Below are 16,016 nucleotides of genomic sequence, written 5' to 3' on the forward strand. Positions count from 1 at the left end.
CCCGCCCCACCCCACCCCACCCCACCCCTTCTATCACAACAATTTTACCAGCTGCATGTAGCTCTGCTTCTTGCTGCCTGAGTTCTGCACTGCAGCTGCACGTACAGACAGATATTTATTGGCCACTTCAGGCCAATTTTCCAGTACAGCTAATTTTCTTTGTATCGGTACCGATCTGTTATTGGACTGATGTATTGGTATACCTGTAATAATTAGGAATGGGTAAGAGGGGCACTAGTGGTAGGCACCAACTTGGGTGCCAGAATCATCCTCCACCCTGATGGAGTCCATGCACCAGCAGCCCCACAGTACAGTTCTTGCAGGAGTGACAGTTGGTGTACGAGCAAGAGCTAAGGCAGGTAGAGCACATGGCTGCAGCAGCAGAGCCTCTAGAGACTTTTGGACTCCTGCACCCGCCCCACCACTGCTCTCACAACCGTGTGCTCCCCTCGTCGTCGTCTCAGAACCCACGAATTTGCCCAGGATGCAAACCCTGCTTGTTACAGCTCTGAGTGTGAGCATGTGATGTACAAGTACTTAATGTAGTTTCAAAGAACATCTTTGAAGAATGCATAGCTTTGTCCAGATGTCTATACCCAAGTATAACAATATGGCAATGCTTGCAACAGCTGTGCTAATTAAAGTGTTGGTAATGTTTTCTGTTTCCTTCCTAGTGACCAGAAGAAAATAAGTTAATCTCTGTTAATTATTAATTTTGATGTCTTCACTGTAGGGGATCACTTACAGAAAAGCACTAGAGGAGGGAATTAATCATGCACAGCTCCCTCTTGGAAATTTTGTGAAAATGAACACCCGGAAAGTGTTGGCAGTTAACCATGGTAAGTCATGAGGTTGCAAAATGCAAATTAAAATATGACTCTTCAAAAGCAAGCCAGAACATAGAGACCTAATCTTTATTTTCACTTATTTGGATCTCTTAAACCAAGCAGCTGTCTCTAGGAGGCAATAGTTGGCCCAATCATCTTCTCATGTTTTTGGGATGGTAAGGTTTTAAGGTGGAATCTTCAAAAGTATCTAAGTCCTTTGAGAGTGCAAGTTCCTTTAATGTTTCCTGTAGAAAGCATGTAGCTTTTGAAATTTTGGCCTGTAATGGGTAATTGTTCAGCTTTCCAGACATTCTAGAAAATTTAACTAATTATTAAAATATTGGGATTTGTCCAATGGGTTTCTGTTTTCTTTGAAAAAATTAGAGGATCAATTTCTGTCCCTGTCTGACAATTTTTATTGTGCATTAGTTACTTGAGAGCTACAGAATTTGGGTTGCTCCTAAACTGGCATTTGCAAGAGCTGCAAGAATATGTACATAGTTTCTGTGTACATTGTAGTTACATGTACACTGAAGTTGACAACTGTAGTAAACTTAATTATGCTGTTTCTCTGTGTTTTGACATCTGGCATCTCTTTTTAATTTGGTTTGTTTAAATATAAGCCTACACAGCATGGTTGTTTCTCAGTCCTACTTTGATTTGCCTAGTAATGCTATCATATGAGTCTTAACCCCACTCATGGATTTCTTCTATTTTGTGCTGTTTTAGTTAAACTTTCCCAACCTTGGTTTTATCATCTGACCTTCTTCCTGGTGGTAAAAATGCTCCCCCCACCAATGTCAGAAAATGTTGCTAATAGGCACAATTGCATGGAAGCATTATATATTTAAGCAGTGGAGAACCGACTTTAACAATGAATCTCCCATCACTAATCTTAACTAAACTCCACGTACTTGAAACATTGTGCACACAGTGGTCTTTTAGCTTTAAATATCAACTACAAAGTTGAGAACAGTGTTTTATATATAAGGGCTGTTCAACTGGCAGGCCATGTGCAGCCCACAAAGGAGTTGACTGGAGCCTGGGGGCCACAACTTTGGCTGCTACTCCCCACTCCCTATTGCTCCAGCTGCTATTGCAAGTGTCCAGGCTTCTCCTCCCTCCTCTAGGTTCTGTGTTCTATGCCTGCCCCAGAGGGCAGCGCAGTATGGCATGGCACGGCACAGTGCAGGTGGGACCAGGTCCACACAGTACAGAGTTGAGGGCATGGGAGGGAGGCACCCAGGCAGGCATGTAGTGCAGTTGAGGGGGAGGCTGTTCACACAGGTGCACAGTGGGGTGGGGGTGGGGGGTGGCATCCATGTGGTGTGTAGCCCAGGGGTACATTACCCATACTGGTATAGTCTGTGGGGTGTGTGGCCCCCACTAATGCAACCCATGTGGCATGTAGCTCCCAGCCACTTAGAAGTTGGACAGCCTTGTCATATTATCCATTTAAAGCTATAGAATACTAGCCTTTTCTATTTTGGTAGGACATTGTGTAGCAATTGCATGCTGACCTCTAGTGTTAATGTTTTTAGAAGCTGTCTTTGACTAGATTGAGTACTAGGCTTAGTAAACAGAGTTATAATCTGACTCTTCCACTGATTCACTAAGTGATCTTGTACAAGATGCTTGGGGCCACATTTTAACGTATTTGGGTATCCAGCTTATGTTGAAATGTTAGTGTCCTTGTGATGTAGCTACATGTACAATGACATTTCTGATGGACATTTTCTTAAAGATTTTCAGGGCAAAAGTTGATATGAACTAATCACATACAGTAGTTGAAGTTAAAAAATCTTAGTTCAGGATTTTAAGCAGAAAAGCCAAGAAACTTACTTTAGTCTCTTACACATTCTAACCTTGATTTAAGGTCCGCTTTCAATAGGATTACTTACAAATAAGTCATTACTGGATATAAGGAAAAACGCCCTCTAGAATTCTTGTGTGTGCACATGTGTACGTGCACACATGCAGGTAGTGAATGACTTTTTCATTGATCTTTGACATACGGGTGGATGGGTCATTTTTGACCTGGAGGGACATGGGCAGTGGGGTTCCACAGGGCTCGGTCCTCGGGCCCGCGCTGTTCAACATCTTCATCAGCAACTTAGACAAGTGGGTGAAAAGCTCCTTGTTCAAATTCGCAGATGACACTAAGATGTGGGGAGAAGTGGGCATGTCAGAAGGGAGGGACAGGCTACAGCTAGACTTGGACAAGTTACAGGGGTGGGCAGATGAGAATAGAATGGATTTCAATACTGATAAATGCAAGGGAGGAAGAACCAGAAGCAGACCTACAGGCTGGGGAACTCCCTTCTTGTCAGCACAGAGGCAGAAAAGGACCTTGGAGTCATTATTGATTCCAAGGTGAACATGGGCCGCTAATGTGAGGCCAACCGCACCTTGTCATACATTCACAGATGCATCACAAGCAGGTCCAAGGAGGTGATCCTCCCCCTCTGTGCGACACTGGTCAGGCCGCAGTTGGTGTACTGTGTCCAGTTCTGGGCACCGCACTTCAGGAGGGATGTGGACAGCATTGAGAGGGTCCAGAGGAGGGCCACTTGCATGATCAGGGGGCAGCAGGGCAGACCCTACGAGGAGAGGTTACAGGACCTGAACCTGTTCAGCCTTCGCAAGATAAGGCTGAGAGGGGATCTAGTGGCCGTCTATAAACTTACCAAGGGGGACCAGTGGGGAATGGGAGAGACCCTGTTCCCCTGAGCACTACCAGGAGTAACTAGGAATAATGGCCATACGTTGACTGAAAGTAGGTTCAGACTGGACATTAGAAGGCACTACTTCACAGTCAGGGTGGCTAGCATCTGGAACCAACTTCCAAGGGAAGTGGTGCTTGCTCCTACCCTGGGGGTCTTCAAAAGGAGGCTAGATAATCACCTTCCCAGAGTCGTTTGACCCCAGCATTTTTTTCCTGCCCATGGCAGGGGGTCAGACTTGATCTGCTCAGGTCCCTTCCAACCCTACTAACTATGAAACTATACTGTCTGGTTTTTTCTTTTATTTTTTTAAATATACATATGTTGCCTTTGTTGCTATTACCTTGTAATAGAAAAATCAAATGCCTATTTGGTTTTGGCTTTGGAAGTTATGCCCCTACAGTATGTACCAAACTTGAAATTGGCATGGCATAATATTGAGGTCCAGTTTGTAAGGTGACCAGTTCTGCTCATCCTTTCTGACCCAATTTCTGAAGTGCTAGAGGTGGGACAGTCTCTAATATAAACTTTTAAACAGAATTATAGTTGTCCTGAGCATCTTAAGGAAATATCACCCTCTAGTGATAGAGATGATCAGCAATTGCATCATTAAATTTGAAGTATAATTAGTTCCAAAGTATTCATAGATGCTAGGGTCAGAAGGGACCTCAATAGATCATTGAGTCCGACCCTCTGCCTGGGCAGAAAAGAGTGCTGGGGTCAGATGACCCCAGCCAGATGTCTATCCAGCCTTCTCTTAAAGACCTCCTTAGTAGGGGAGAGCACCACCCCCTTGGAAGCCCATTCCAGATTCTGGTCACCCTTACAATGAAGAAGTTCTTCCTAATGTCTAGCCTAAATCTGCTCTCTGACAGTTTGTGACCATTGTTCCTTGTTACCCCAAGAGGCGCCCTGGTGAACAGATCATCTCTGATCATTTGCTGCGCCCTGCTAATGAATTTGTAGGCAGCCACAAGATCACCTCTCAGCCTTCTCTTGCGGAGGCTGAAGAGGTCCAGGTCCTTTATTCTCTCCTCATAGGGCTTGGCCTGTAAACCCTTAGTATATTTGTTCTTGTATTGCTAATACTGGATCTCCAGATTTTACCAAGCCTTGTTAATGCGTATTTGCCTTTCAGTAACCCTGGTATTGCCTGACATAAATGCTCTGTCACTACTAATGAAGCTTCCTATGTAATACAGTTTTGCAAGTAAGGAGCCAGTGCAAGTTGAAGTCTTCACATTATCCTTTCAGGATCCCAGTCTTGCTTCACCTTGAGCCTCTCCACAACAATCTTCCTTCTGGAAGTTCTGCTACCTCTACCCTATCATTTTCTATAGATTTGTCTTGTTTGTCACCAGTGAAATATCATCAGCAAAATCAGGGTCATGGAACTGTTTTGTCCTGACCATTGCATTCCTGTACTGCTTTTATCAACAGTATTGTTCATTTGGAATAGTCAAGGACTAGATAAAGATGAAGATAACCTATTCTACCTTCTGTGGTAATTGTGTTTGTTACTATCATCATATTATTACAGTCTCCTAAAGATGTAAATTTTGCACTGTTTTCAAAAAGCACAGTCTGTATGTCAATGAAGTAGATGCTGATTAGTATCTTGGACATCGGAGGTGTGTCCTAATGAGTGCACATGTGCAGGGGTGTGCATTTCCTGAGGGACAAATAGCACTAAACAAGCACTAGTTTGTTTGTTTTTTGAAGGGGGATGCATCCATGACACCTTCTATTTGTTGCTTCAGCAGAATAAGGAGTTTGTAATGATAAGATCATGTTCTGAACACTTACTCAGGAAAAAAATGCCATTTGAATTGACTTAACCCAAGGCTTCCATTCCAAGTATTCCTTTCCATTGTGCTCAGAGTCCCTGCCCACTCTAGCACTGAAATCCCCAAGAAGAATTACATTATCTTCTTTGGGGACAGATGCTAGGACTTGGTCAAGTTTAGAATAGAATTCCTCTTTTATTTCATCACCTGCTTCAGGAGCATATCTACTGATGACTTGCAAGGCTAATCTATAGAAAATGATAGAGTAGAGGTGGTAGAACTCTCAGAAGTAAGATTGTGGAGAGGTTCAAGGTGAGGAAAGACTGGACTCTTGAAAGAATAATGTGACTCCTGACTGCTGGATTGATTATTGATAAGTTCAGTAATGTCCATTCTTTTTGCCCCAAAATGATGTATCCCAAAGAAGCAACCAAGGAAGAGGTTGAATATGAAAACCCTGCTAAAAGTAATCGTCTCCAGCAGCTCCTCAGTGAAAAACTACAACTTCCCTGATCATCTTGACACCACTGATCACTGGGAGATCCTCAAGAAAGGCATCCACGAGGCATTTGAAGAAACTCTAGGCTTCTCCACCAAGAAACATCAGAATTGGTCCAGTGAAAATGATAGGGAAATTCAGGTTCTCAGAGACAGAAAAAGGAGTGCCTTTGAAGCTTGGCAGAATGCTGTCAATTCCAAAAAGAAGCAAGACATTTATCACCACATTAAAGCCAGAGGAAAATTTAAGAGCAAAAGAACAAGTGATGAGAGGACAAAGCAAAAGTCAGATGCATCTCAGGGTGCTGAGGGAGTTGGCTGATGATTTCAGAGCTGCTGACCATTATCTTGCAAACTCTTGGCAATCAGGGGAGGACCCAGATGATTGGAGAAGGGCAAATATAGTGTCCACTTCTAAGAAAGGAAAGAAGGAGGATCCAGGGAACTACAGACCAGTCAGTCTCACCTCAGTCCCTGGAAAAATCACAGAGCAGGTCCTCAAGGAATCCATTTCTAAGCACTTGGAGAAAGAGAAATTGATCAGAAACAGTCAGCATGGATTCAAGGGCAAGTCATTCCGGACTAACCTGATCGTCTAGGATAAGATGACTGGCTCTGTGGATGCAGGGAAAGCAGTGGACATGATATACCTTGACTTGAGCAGGGCTTTTGATATGGTCTCCCACAGCATGCTTGCAAGCAAACTTAGGAAGTATGGGTTAGATGAACCAATTGTAAGGTGGATAGAAAGCTGACTGGCTTGGGCTCAACAGGTAGTGAGTGATCAATGGCTCGAGGTCTAGTTGGCAGGCAGTATCAAGTGGAGTGCCTCCGGGGTCGGTCCTGGGGCCGGTTTTGTTCAGTATCTTCATTTACAATCTGGAAGATGAGGTGGATTGTACTTTAAGCAAGTTTGAGGATGACACCAAGCTGGGGGTAGGGCTAAGATTCAGTGTGACCCAGATAAATTGGAGGATTGGGCCAAAAGAAATCTCATGAGGTTCAACAAGGACAAGTGCCAAGTCCTGCACTGAGGACAGAAGAATCCCCTGCACTGCTACAGGATTGGGACAAACTGGCTAAGCAGCACCTCTGCAGACAGGGTTACAGTGTACAGTAAGCTGGATATGAGTCAACAGTGTGTCCTTGTTGCCAGGAAGGCTAACAGCATACTGGGCTACATTAATAGGAGCATTGCCAGCAGATCAAGGGAAGTGATTCTTCCCCTCAATTCTGCACTGGTGAGGCCACATCTGGAATACTGTGTCCAATTTTGGGCACCCACTACAGAAAGGATGTGGACAAGTTAGAGAAGGTCCAGTGGAGGGCAACAAAAATGGTTCGGGGGCTGGGGCACATAACTTCTGAGGAGAGGCTGAGGGAGCTGGGTTTATTTAGTCTGCAGAAGAGAAGACTGAGCGGGGATTTGATAGCAGCCTTGAACTACCTGAAGGGTGGTTCCCAAGTGGATGGAGTTAAGCTGTTTTCAGTGATGGCAGATGACAGAACAAGGAGCAATGGTCTCACATTGCATTCAGGAAAGTTTAGGTTGCATATTAGGAAAAACTTTCTGACTTGGATGGTGGTGAAGCATCGGAATGGGTTACTGAGAGAAGTAGTGGAATCTCCATCCTTGGAGGTTAAGACCTGCTCGACAAAGCCCTGGCTGAAATGACCTAGTTGGGGATGGTCCTGCTTTGAGCAGGGGGTTGGGCTATCACTAGATGACCTTCTGAGGTCCCTTCTAACCCTAATTGTCTATATTATTCTATTATTCTGTAAAAGAGATTAAGAAGTTTGCCAACAGCCATGACTTGCATAGTTTTTTCAGCACAACTAAAATTATATGAGAGCCAGGCACACAGAGTCATTCCTCCAAGGTCCAAGGATGGAACAGCACTCTTTAAAGACAGCTCCAGCATCAACTTATGGTGGAAGGAGCACCTTTAAGAGATACTAAACAAATCCTAATGTCAAAGATGCTACCATTGAAGCCATTCTACAACACCCCATTAAGGTCTACCTTTCAGGTCCAACTTGTCAGAAGGCCTTGAAGCCATTAAATAGATAGGATCACATGGTTTGTTGTTTTCTAATGCAATACTAGCTGAAATATATAAGCATGGTGGAAAAAAGCTCTCTCTCATAATGACACATTGCTGTTACGAAAATTTGAGAACATTAACAGATTCCTAGTGACTGAAGAGATGCCAGAATCATTACCATATTCAGGAAAGAAGATGAATCAGATTGCCGTGATTATTGTGGTATTGCGGTCCTGTCCATAGGTGGGAAGGTCATCTCCCATACTCTCCTCAGTAAATACACTTTCTTCTTTGAGGAGATTCTACCTGAGTCCCAATGTCGTTTCAGACCACTCAGAGGTGCAGTAGGTACTAGGTAGCCACCTTTCTCAAAAAAGTAAATATAGACAACAATATCCAACACCAGATAAAATCTGCCATTACTGTTTTTGGACATCACTGAAACCACAGGGTCCCAAACCAGATTTCTTGTCTAGCAGGCTGTTCTCATCCCTACCCTGTTTATATGGGTGTGAAACTTGAATGACATACCAGAAGCACCCAAAAACTGTGGAACATTACTGTTGCAAACCTATCAGCAGGGGACCCCCACACCCCTGAGGTTTTTTTTTTTCCCCTTTGTGCCCATTTGTCCTAAGGAACAGGCTGTCCTGGAATAATGCCTTAATTCAGCAAGCCTCAGCTCCATGGTCCTTATACTGGACCCTGCAGCTGCAGTGAGGGAGCCTCTGCCAGCCCCAGGTGACCACCCCACTGGGTTCTGACAGAAATTATTCTTTCCAGAGTCAATCAGTAAGGAGACAGAACAACAAAATAATGTATTGCATAGGATAAAAGAATTGCACGAGTAAAACTGGGTATAGGCTTGGAGATAACTTTGCTCATTTTGCTTTTCTATCTTACGTTCTCATGTGGCTACAGCTTTGCCCTCCTGAAAGACCTGCTGGCATTCTTAGGAATCAGCTTTCCTGCTGATATTCCTTCCCCCCAGTCCTGGCAACTAGGGTCTCCCAGCTTGGGAGAAATCCAGAAGACTCCACATAGCCCACAGCAACCTTCCTAAATCACTTCCAACCAGCACCCACCACCAGCATTCTCATGAGTCGCCACAATTCGCCATAAAGTTCTGATCTCCCCGGGGGGGGTCATCTCTGTGAGATGCCTTTTCTATAGAGGAGCTGATTTCCCTGCTCACAGAAACACAGTGTCTTAAATAAATGCCTCATTGATTATCTTCAAGTGGCATCATGAAGTTACAGAAGTACATTTATGTCAAATATTATAGTACACACAGATATGGAAATGACTAAACTAAACCCATCTTCATGCTAACTACAAAGAGAGACTAAACACCATAGGAGTAAATCTGATTTGGAAGAACATCCATGCATGCCACATAGTGACACCCCCCCCCCCCACCCCACCAAAGACATTTTGGTTTGAGGGTGAATCTGTGACAGTTACTCTTGGCAAGGTCTAAGGGAAATCCTGCATGTTGGTTGACAGGATGGAAGAATGAATGCCAGCATTCTGGCTCAAGCAAACACCACTAGCATTGAAGCCGTGTTTATATGACACCAGCTCTGCTGGACAAGACATGTCATAAGGATGCCAGCAACCAACTCCCAAAACAGGTCCTACACTCGCAACTCATCGGAGATCCCCACTCTAGAAGTAGGCGAAGAGATTTAAGGATACCTGGAAAGCCACTCTGAAGAAATACGTTATTAACATCAGTCCCTGGGAGACTTGAACACTAAATCATCTCCAATGGTGCCATGGTGTACAACAATGCATTTTGACAGGCTATTTGGAATTGGGCAGTTGGTACCCAATAAGAAATTGTTTTCAGCTTTCCTCTTCTTCCTGTTCCATCTCTTCCTGGTTTAAAAACTAATCATTTTCCGTGGTAATGGGGTTTCCATAATTTCTAAACCTATACTTGCGTGATGTTCCTTTTTCCTACATGTTTTGTGTTCATAATTCCTCTACTAGCATCTACTAACTTGAAGAAGTGGCTTAAGACAGGGACGTCTTCATCACTTCCTTTCTGTTCATTTCTTTCCCTTCCAGTTTGGACCTGCATTTTGCTTTGGTACTTCCACTGTCTTTGCATTTTGAGTCTTTTTTCCCTTACCGGTTCCCAAATGAGATTTCTAGCCCACAGCTACCTTGATTATTTGGATTCTTTCCGTATGTCCATTCTTAATGGTTCTTCTTGTCTTTTATAGGTCTTCCATTACCATGTTTTCTAAGCCAACCTGCACCTCTTACTACTAAGTTAAATTTGCCTCTTTCAAGAGTCTCTTCAAGACTTTTCTACATCATATTGTTGTGCTCACATTCTAGGGTTTTTCCATACATGTGTCTTCAAATTTTCTCTTTTGGCAACCCTCTGACCCTACAGTTCTGACCCGACTCCCCCAATCAAAATTATCTGATTTGTGTTTGCCTGTGATAGCAGGGGATTGAATTGGATTCTGATTCAGGAGGTGTATTGTTATGTTGTTACAATTGTTGCCCAAAATAGTTGTGCAAGATAGAGATGCGTCTTACAGTCTTAACTGAATTGGAGATATGGAAGCATCTGCTGAAATTAGCTCTTGCTCCCAGAAGTTTATACATCTTTGATTCATTTAATGTGTAAGGTGCTTCTCTGCTCTGCTTTCTGTGTGACTTCAGACTAACATAGCTAACTACAGCTCTCTGCACAGGGCAATAAGTGTTACGGGGAAGGTTGCATTTAGGGCATGGATTAGCTTGATTTTGGGGGAGCTGAGGCGGGGTGGGGTGTCTAAATCATGATGACAAAACGGTTATGCTTGCTTCTCCAGTGTTAGCATGATGAAGACCTTTCTAGGGAGGGGAGAGAGGACTTGAATGTTTTTGTTTTGGATAGCTATTTATTCATCACTGTTCTTTAGCGCAGGAAAAAAGCACACGTGAATCTTGGGCCTCGGTGATTCTTGGTACGGCTTATCTAAATCACTTTCAGTGCACGCTACTTTTGGGAGAAGAGGGGAGGCGTTTAATAGAATTAAGCCTACTGCAATAGCAGAACTGCATTATGAGTTCCTGTAACAGCCAATATACACTTCTGAACTTTAATACTTTAGGAATTAATTTCTTTCCCTGTCAGGAATTTCAGTTATATCATTATAGGATGGATTATGGTGTCTCTTGCAGTTTTTGAGATCATCCTTGCGTACTTGGAGAAGAGAGACTGGAAGGAAGCATTTTTCAGTGTCTTGCCACAGCGGAAAGGAGCTGTCCCACTGGGTGAAGCCAATGATGACTCAAAATGCCTACTGCTTGGGAAGGAAGCTGCTGAAGATGATGACTTGGATAGTGACTAGGCCTTGGAAAAAGTGGGCAGGAACAAAATAGACCTGTAGCGTAAGGAGTGAAAACAGGACTTGAATTATCTGAACAATCTATCATATTAATGCTATGTAACTGTTAAAGTGGCTATGCATAGTGCCATTTTTGGACAATGGGTGTAGAAGACTGAATGTTATTTTTACCTTTTGGAATTTTTTGTTTTTAGTAGCTTTTTATAAACTAAATTAACAGCAAAAGCAGAACTTAATTTTGTTTCCTAAGGAAGCTAATATTTATTTTTTCCTTTTAAAAATGTTATTTGATATGTACAGAATGGTTGTATTGTCTTCTCCTTAAGCTTCTGACAGAAGATAATGATGAACTTTTATGTAATAATTGTGTATGAATCACCCCTCTTTTTTTTACCCATCCATGCTCTGTAGAAGTAGCAAATGTTAATGGTTTAGGGAATCTCAAACCCAATACCAATAGTGCCTGTTGCAAAGTATGAATAATTGGAAAGATAGCAATGAAGTTTTGGTTTATTTTGTGGTTTCTTTTTTTCCCTAAGCAGAGTCATGTTTCCATAGTCTTTGGGAAGAGCATTGGGAGCCAGAATGCTGTCTTTAGCAAGTCACTCCACTACTCTCTTGGCATACTTGTCTACAAAACGAGGATCCTGTTTTCTGGCAGTGGGGCTTTATTAATCGCATTGTCTGCTAGGTGTTTTGGTGTCAAAATGTCAAACTTCTCTTGCCTTTTGAACTTGCATCTCTGCTCATGCTTTTTTGGCAGTGGCTTCCCTGCTCTTTAAAAGAGATGCAAAGACAGCCCTGGAGATGGAAAACCATTTTCAGACCTGCAAGGCTGTTTTCCCTGACGCTTCTGCTTGTACGATTTAGAAGGCTGCCACTTGTACCTTTTATGAGTTTTGGGATCTTGCCATGTATCCTCTGAGAGCTAGATTATAATCAGTAACTTTCCAAACGCAATGTGGATGGCTGTAAATTTTGGTCAGTTGTGACCTGGATTTGAACAGGCAACATAAATATGACCAGCTTTGCATCAGATTCCAGCCCTCCCTTCTCTGTTTCCACTGTGTAATTGGGAGTTGAACTAGAATATGTTTACATGTACAGGTAACTTGCAGTTGTACAGATCGCCAACAAACTGACTTGAAATGGTTGTGTGACTTATTAAAAATAAATGGGAGGGCAGTCATTTGCCAGTTAACTGTGATGAAGTTTCATGAGCCATAAGGCACTGTCTGCAGTTTACTGCCCAGCTAAAATACTGTGAAGTCTGGAATGGTCTAGAGATCTCAGAAGCTGGATAAGACTAGACAAAAGCTGTCTTGCTTGTTTTAAGGAACCAAAGAAATATGTAGCATAAACAAAGTAATTTTGCATTTAAATACTGAGTTCCTCTCTTAACAAATGTGTAAAATGGCAAAGCTACGAAGTATTACAGGCTTCAATGCTGCCGTACTGTGTCACTGCATATAGCATCTATTAAACCTGACCCTAAGAATTTTCTAGCTTCTCTGATGTTTGCTAAGTATTTCTCACGTGTACTCTTTTCTTTTCTGTGTTGAGCATCTTATAACTATTTCCAAATGTTAAAAATTATATCTATAATATATACATGTAGAATTAATTCCAGCACTCTTAAAGGTAGCCTTATTACATGGTTTTATTGATCAAGCATTTTTGTTATGTGGCAGGTAAAAGATACTTTTTTTGAACAGAAAAAATCCACCTCCTATAACTTCACTGATGAACAGTACATGTTAGACAGGGATGCAGATTTTTAAATTCTGAGTACTGAAATGATTTTTTAAAATCTGCTGACTTCCCTGCCCCCCCCCCCCCCAAACAAGTAATTTAGACTTCTGTATTATTACACATGCATGCACTCCTCCCCCCGCGCCCCCATCACTTATAACAAAATTCTTTTTTCAAGTTTTCTCTCTAGTGTTTTTATCCATCACCCCATTTGGGTTTTGACTGCACTAACACATCAATGGATCTTGGGGCTTGCCTTACCAGGGTGGCTTAGTTCACAATAAATTTAACTGTTGTGAAATGACCTGCCTCTGTGTAACCTAGTTCTTGGAATTCATTACCTGGCATGTTCTGTTCTTTTCTTCTTTTGAGACTACACAATGTTAGTGCAAACTAATGTTTGTATGGACATCTCTGATTCTCACTAGTTTGGCAGTCCTCTCAGCTGCCATCTCTCACTCTTTTCACCCTACCAGGAGCAACCACTCTGGGCATCTGGATGGCCTCTATCATCTGCAGTCATGTTGACCAGATGCCATCTGTCTTTTTAAATGCTGCTGCACAGCCAGAATTGGGCTGTCTGTGACTCCATATTCTTGGGGCTTTGGTAGATATTACACTTACAACTTGATTAACCAGTTAATCTCACCTTTAGTAGTAACCTGGCCACACATTCATGCACGAAAATGTTGTGGTTTATTCTTTTATTTATTACGCACATCTTGTGTAATAACTTTGTGGCTGGTTCCCATTGTGCGTTAAATCGAATGGATGGCCAGCACCAAGCAACTGATCAATGCTTCCAGCTGTGGAGCCCTTTGATCAGCTGACTGGTGTTCCAAGCCATTGGGCACCTGGCTTGCTACTTGCTGGTCACAGGCAGAGCCCTGGATTATTACCCTGAGTTCCTCCTGCACTGCCAATAAGGCATGATGGCAGTGCAGGAGGAACCCACAATCATGCTTTGATCCCACAATCATGCCTTTTGCCATGTACTTGTGGCATAGCAGTAGGTGTGATTGTTGGAATCACTGCTGGGATCCCATCATGCCTTTTATTGACTGTCTCTCAGGAACCCTGGAGTTAGTTGTACTGAGGCTAGCATTATTGCACAACAGCACTGCACCATGTCTCATGCAGGACTTCAAGAAAATATGATGGTTCAATGAGTCCAATAGGAGCATGGCTGAGTAAGTAGGGAACACACCCAGGACACCCAATAATGTCAGATCAACAGTAAGGAGCTTAAACTGGATTGTTTGAAAACCCAGGATTAAAACTAGGTTTTACTGCAGACCTCGTAGGGAGAAACAGACTGAGTGACTGTGACAAAGGAGAGACCTTGCCAATGAGCTCTTTGTACTACAAGAGCATATGAAGACACCAGTGTGGACATCCTGTCTGACAGCCCTGAGGAAAGGAAGTCAGCCATTAAATATCTTTCACCCAACACACACAATATTTTTTTATAAGAGTTAAGTACTTGATGCCTGGTGGTGTGGTTTTTATTTTTTGGTGTCTACCCCACACATGGCTGCTGGATGCTACCAAGAAAGGAACCAAAAGCCAGAGGAGGAAAAAGGAGTCTGGAGCCCCCAGTCATTGCTGCCCAAGAGCAATGGGTGGAGTGGTATCCAGATAGGAGCCCGCAGGCCATATGTTAACCTCTTGCAAGCAACTTAGACAAGCCACTTGCCTTTTTGAGTTCATCTCCCCTCCTCAGCAGAGCACTGGTTTTGTTTGTTTGTGCTGCCAGACAATTTGAGAATGGTGCCAGGCTAGTCCAGATGTGAACAATGGGGTAGTATGAGCGAGATCAAGGAAACTGGGCTTGACCCTCTCTTCTACCTTCAGGTCCCTGTTGCTTTTAGATGGCTTCCTATAGGTCAGGGCTGTCCAACTGGCAGCCAGTGGCTTGCGAGGGGTTAACATACAGCCTGCGGGCTCCTATCTGGATGCCACTCCATCCATTGCTCTTGGGCAGCAATGACTCGGGGTTCCAGACTCCTTTTTCCTCGTCTGGCCTTTGGTTCCTGTCTTGGCTCCTGGAGGGTGAGGCAGTGCAGTAGGAGGGAATCTGGCTGCCAGTGCTGTGTGCAGCAGGGGTGGATGCCAGGCTGTGCCAAGAGAGAACTGTGCTGCAGGTATGCTGCTTGTAGTGTAGGCATAGCCAGGAAGATGAGGGAAGCTGGGTTACCCTTGTGGCAGGGTGGGCTTCCTGTGCATTGCATGTAATCCTGGGTGGGGGGAGTGGGCTGTGCATGCGGGGGGGAGGGGGGAACTTGGCTATGTGCCCAACAAGGTTGGGGTGGGTGCAGCCCATTATTGACCAGAAGTGAAACAGCCTTGCTGTAGGTCAGGGACAGACAAAATGTGGCCCACCAGGCCATTATATCTGGCCTGTGGGGTCCCTAAAAAATTTAGAAAATCAATATTTATCTGCCCCTGACTGCCTCTCATGCAGCCCTTGATGCTTGCCAAAACTCAGTAAGCAGCCCTCCGCCCAAAATAATTGCTCGCCCCTGCTCTAAGTATTCCATGATGTCCTGTGGGGAGAATTTCACTTTGTACATAGGGCCCGGCAGAGGGACAAAGGGTGCTGGGATACCTACCTAAAATGCTGAGCACTTAGTCCAGAGAAAGTCCTTGCAGCGTGAGAATAATTCCAACTTGAGGGAGGCAGCTAGCCAGGTGGATATAGCTACTGCAGACTGTCTTAGGTGTACCAATTAACCTGCTCCAGGTCAGTGTAAAATAACCCTGCACCCAAGTAGACAATCCCTATTTCTGATATAAATGTGGAGATGGGACAGTGGTTCTAATGCAGCTGTCATTGCCAATTCTTACTGTTTGATTCTTCCTGTAGTAATGCAGAATGAAGCAATGAAGCATTTTTGTTGCAGGCAAGATTTTTTGTTTGAAGACAGGGTATGGATCTTCCACTTATGAATTCAAGTGCCTTCCAGTCCAGTTTGTAGTTGCTGGAAGAAAACGTCCGTAAATGAATTGCATTAGAGTAACTTGGCTCTTT

The 16,016-nt window shown here is 43.5% G+C and overlaps 1 protein-coding gene across 4 annotated transcripts in view; it reads left to right on the forward strand.

The window, feature by feature from the left end:
- The window catches only part of TRMT10A (tRNA methyltransferase 10A), a 24,008-nt gene extending 10,874 nt beyond the window's left edge, over window positions 1–13,134 (forward strand). For all 4 annotated transcript variants that reach the window (XM_006023679.3, XM_006023678.3, XM_006023680.3 and 1 more), the window contains exons 7-8: window positions 734–839; window positions 11,067–13,134. In XM_006023679.3, the coding sequence (XP_006023741.1) occupies window positions 734–839; window positions 11,067–11,236 (276 nt within the window). In that variant the 3' untranslated portion in view covers window positions 11,237–13,134. The remainder of the gene's footprint in view (window positions 1–733; window positions 840–11,066) is intronic.
- Window positions 13,135–16,016: the final 2,882 nt, after the last annotated feature.

The sequence above is a fragment of the Alligator sinensis genome, unplaced genomic scaffold, assembly GCF_000455745.1.
Source record: "Alligator sinensis unplaced genomic scaffold, ASM45574v1 scaffold353_1, whole genome shotgun sequence".
Taxonomy (NCBI): domain Eukaryota; kingdom Metazoa; phylum Chordata; order Crocodylia; family Alligatoridae; genus Alligator; species Alligator sinensis.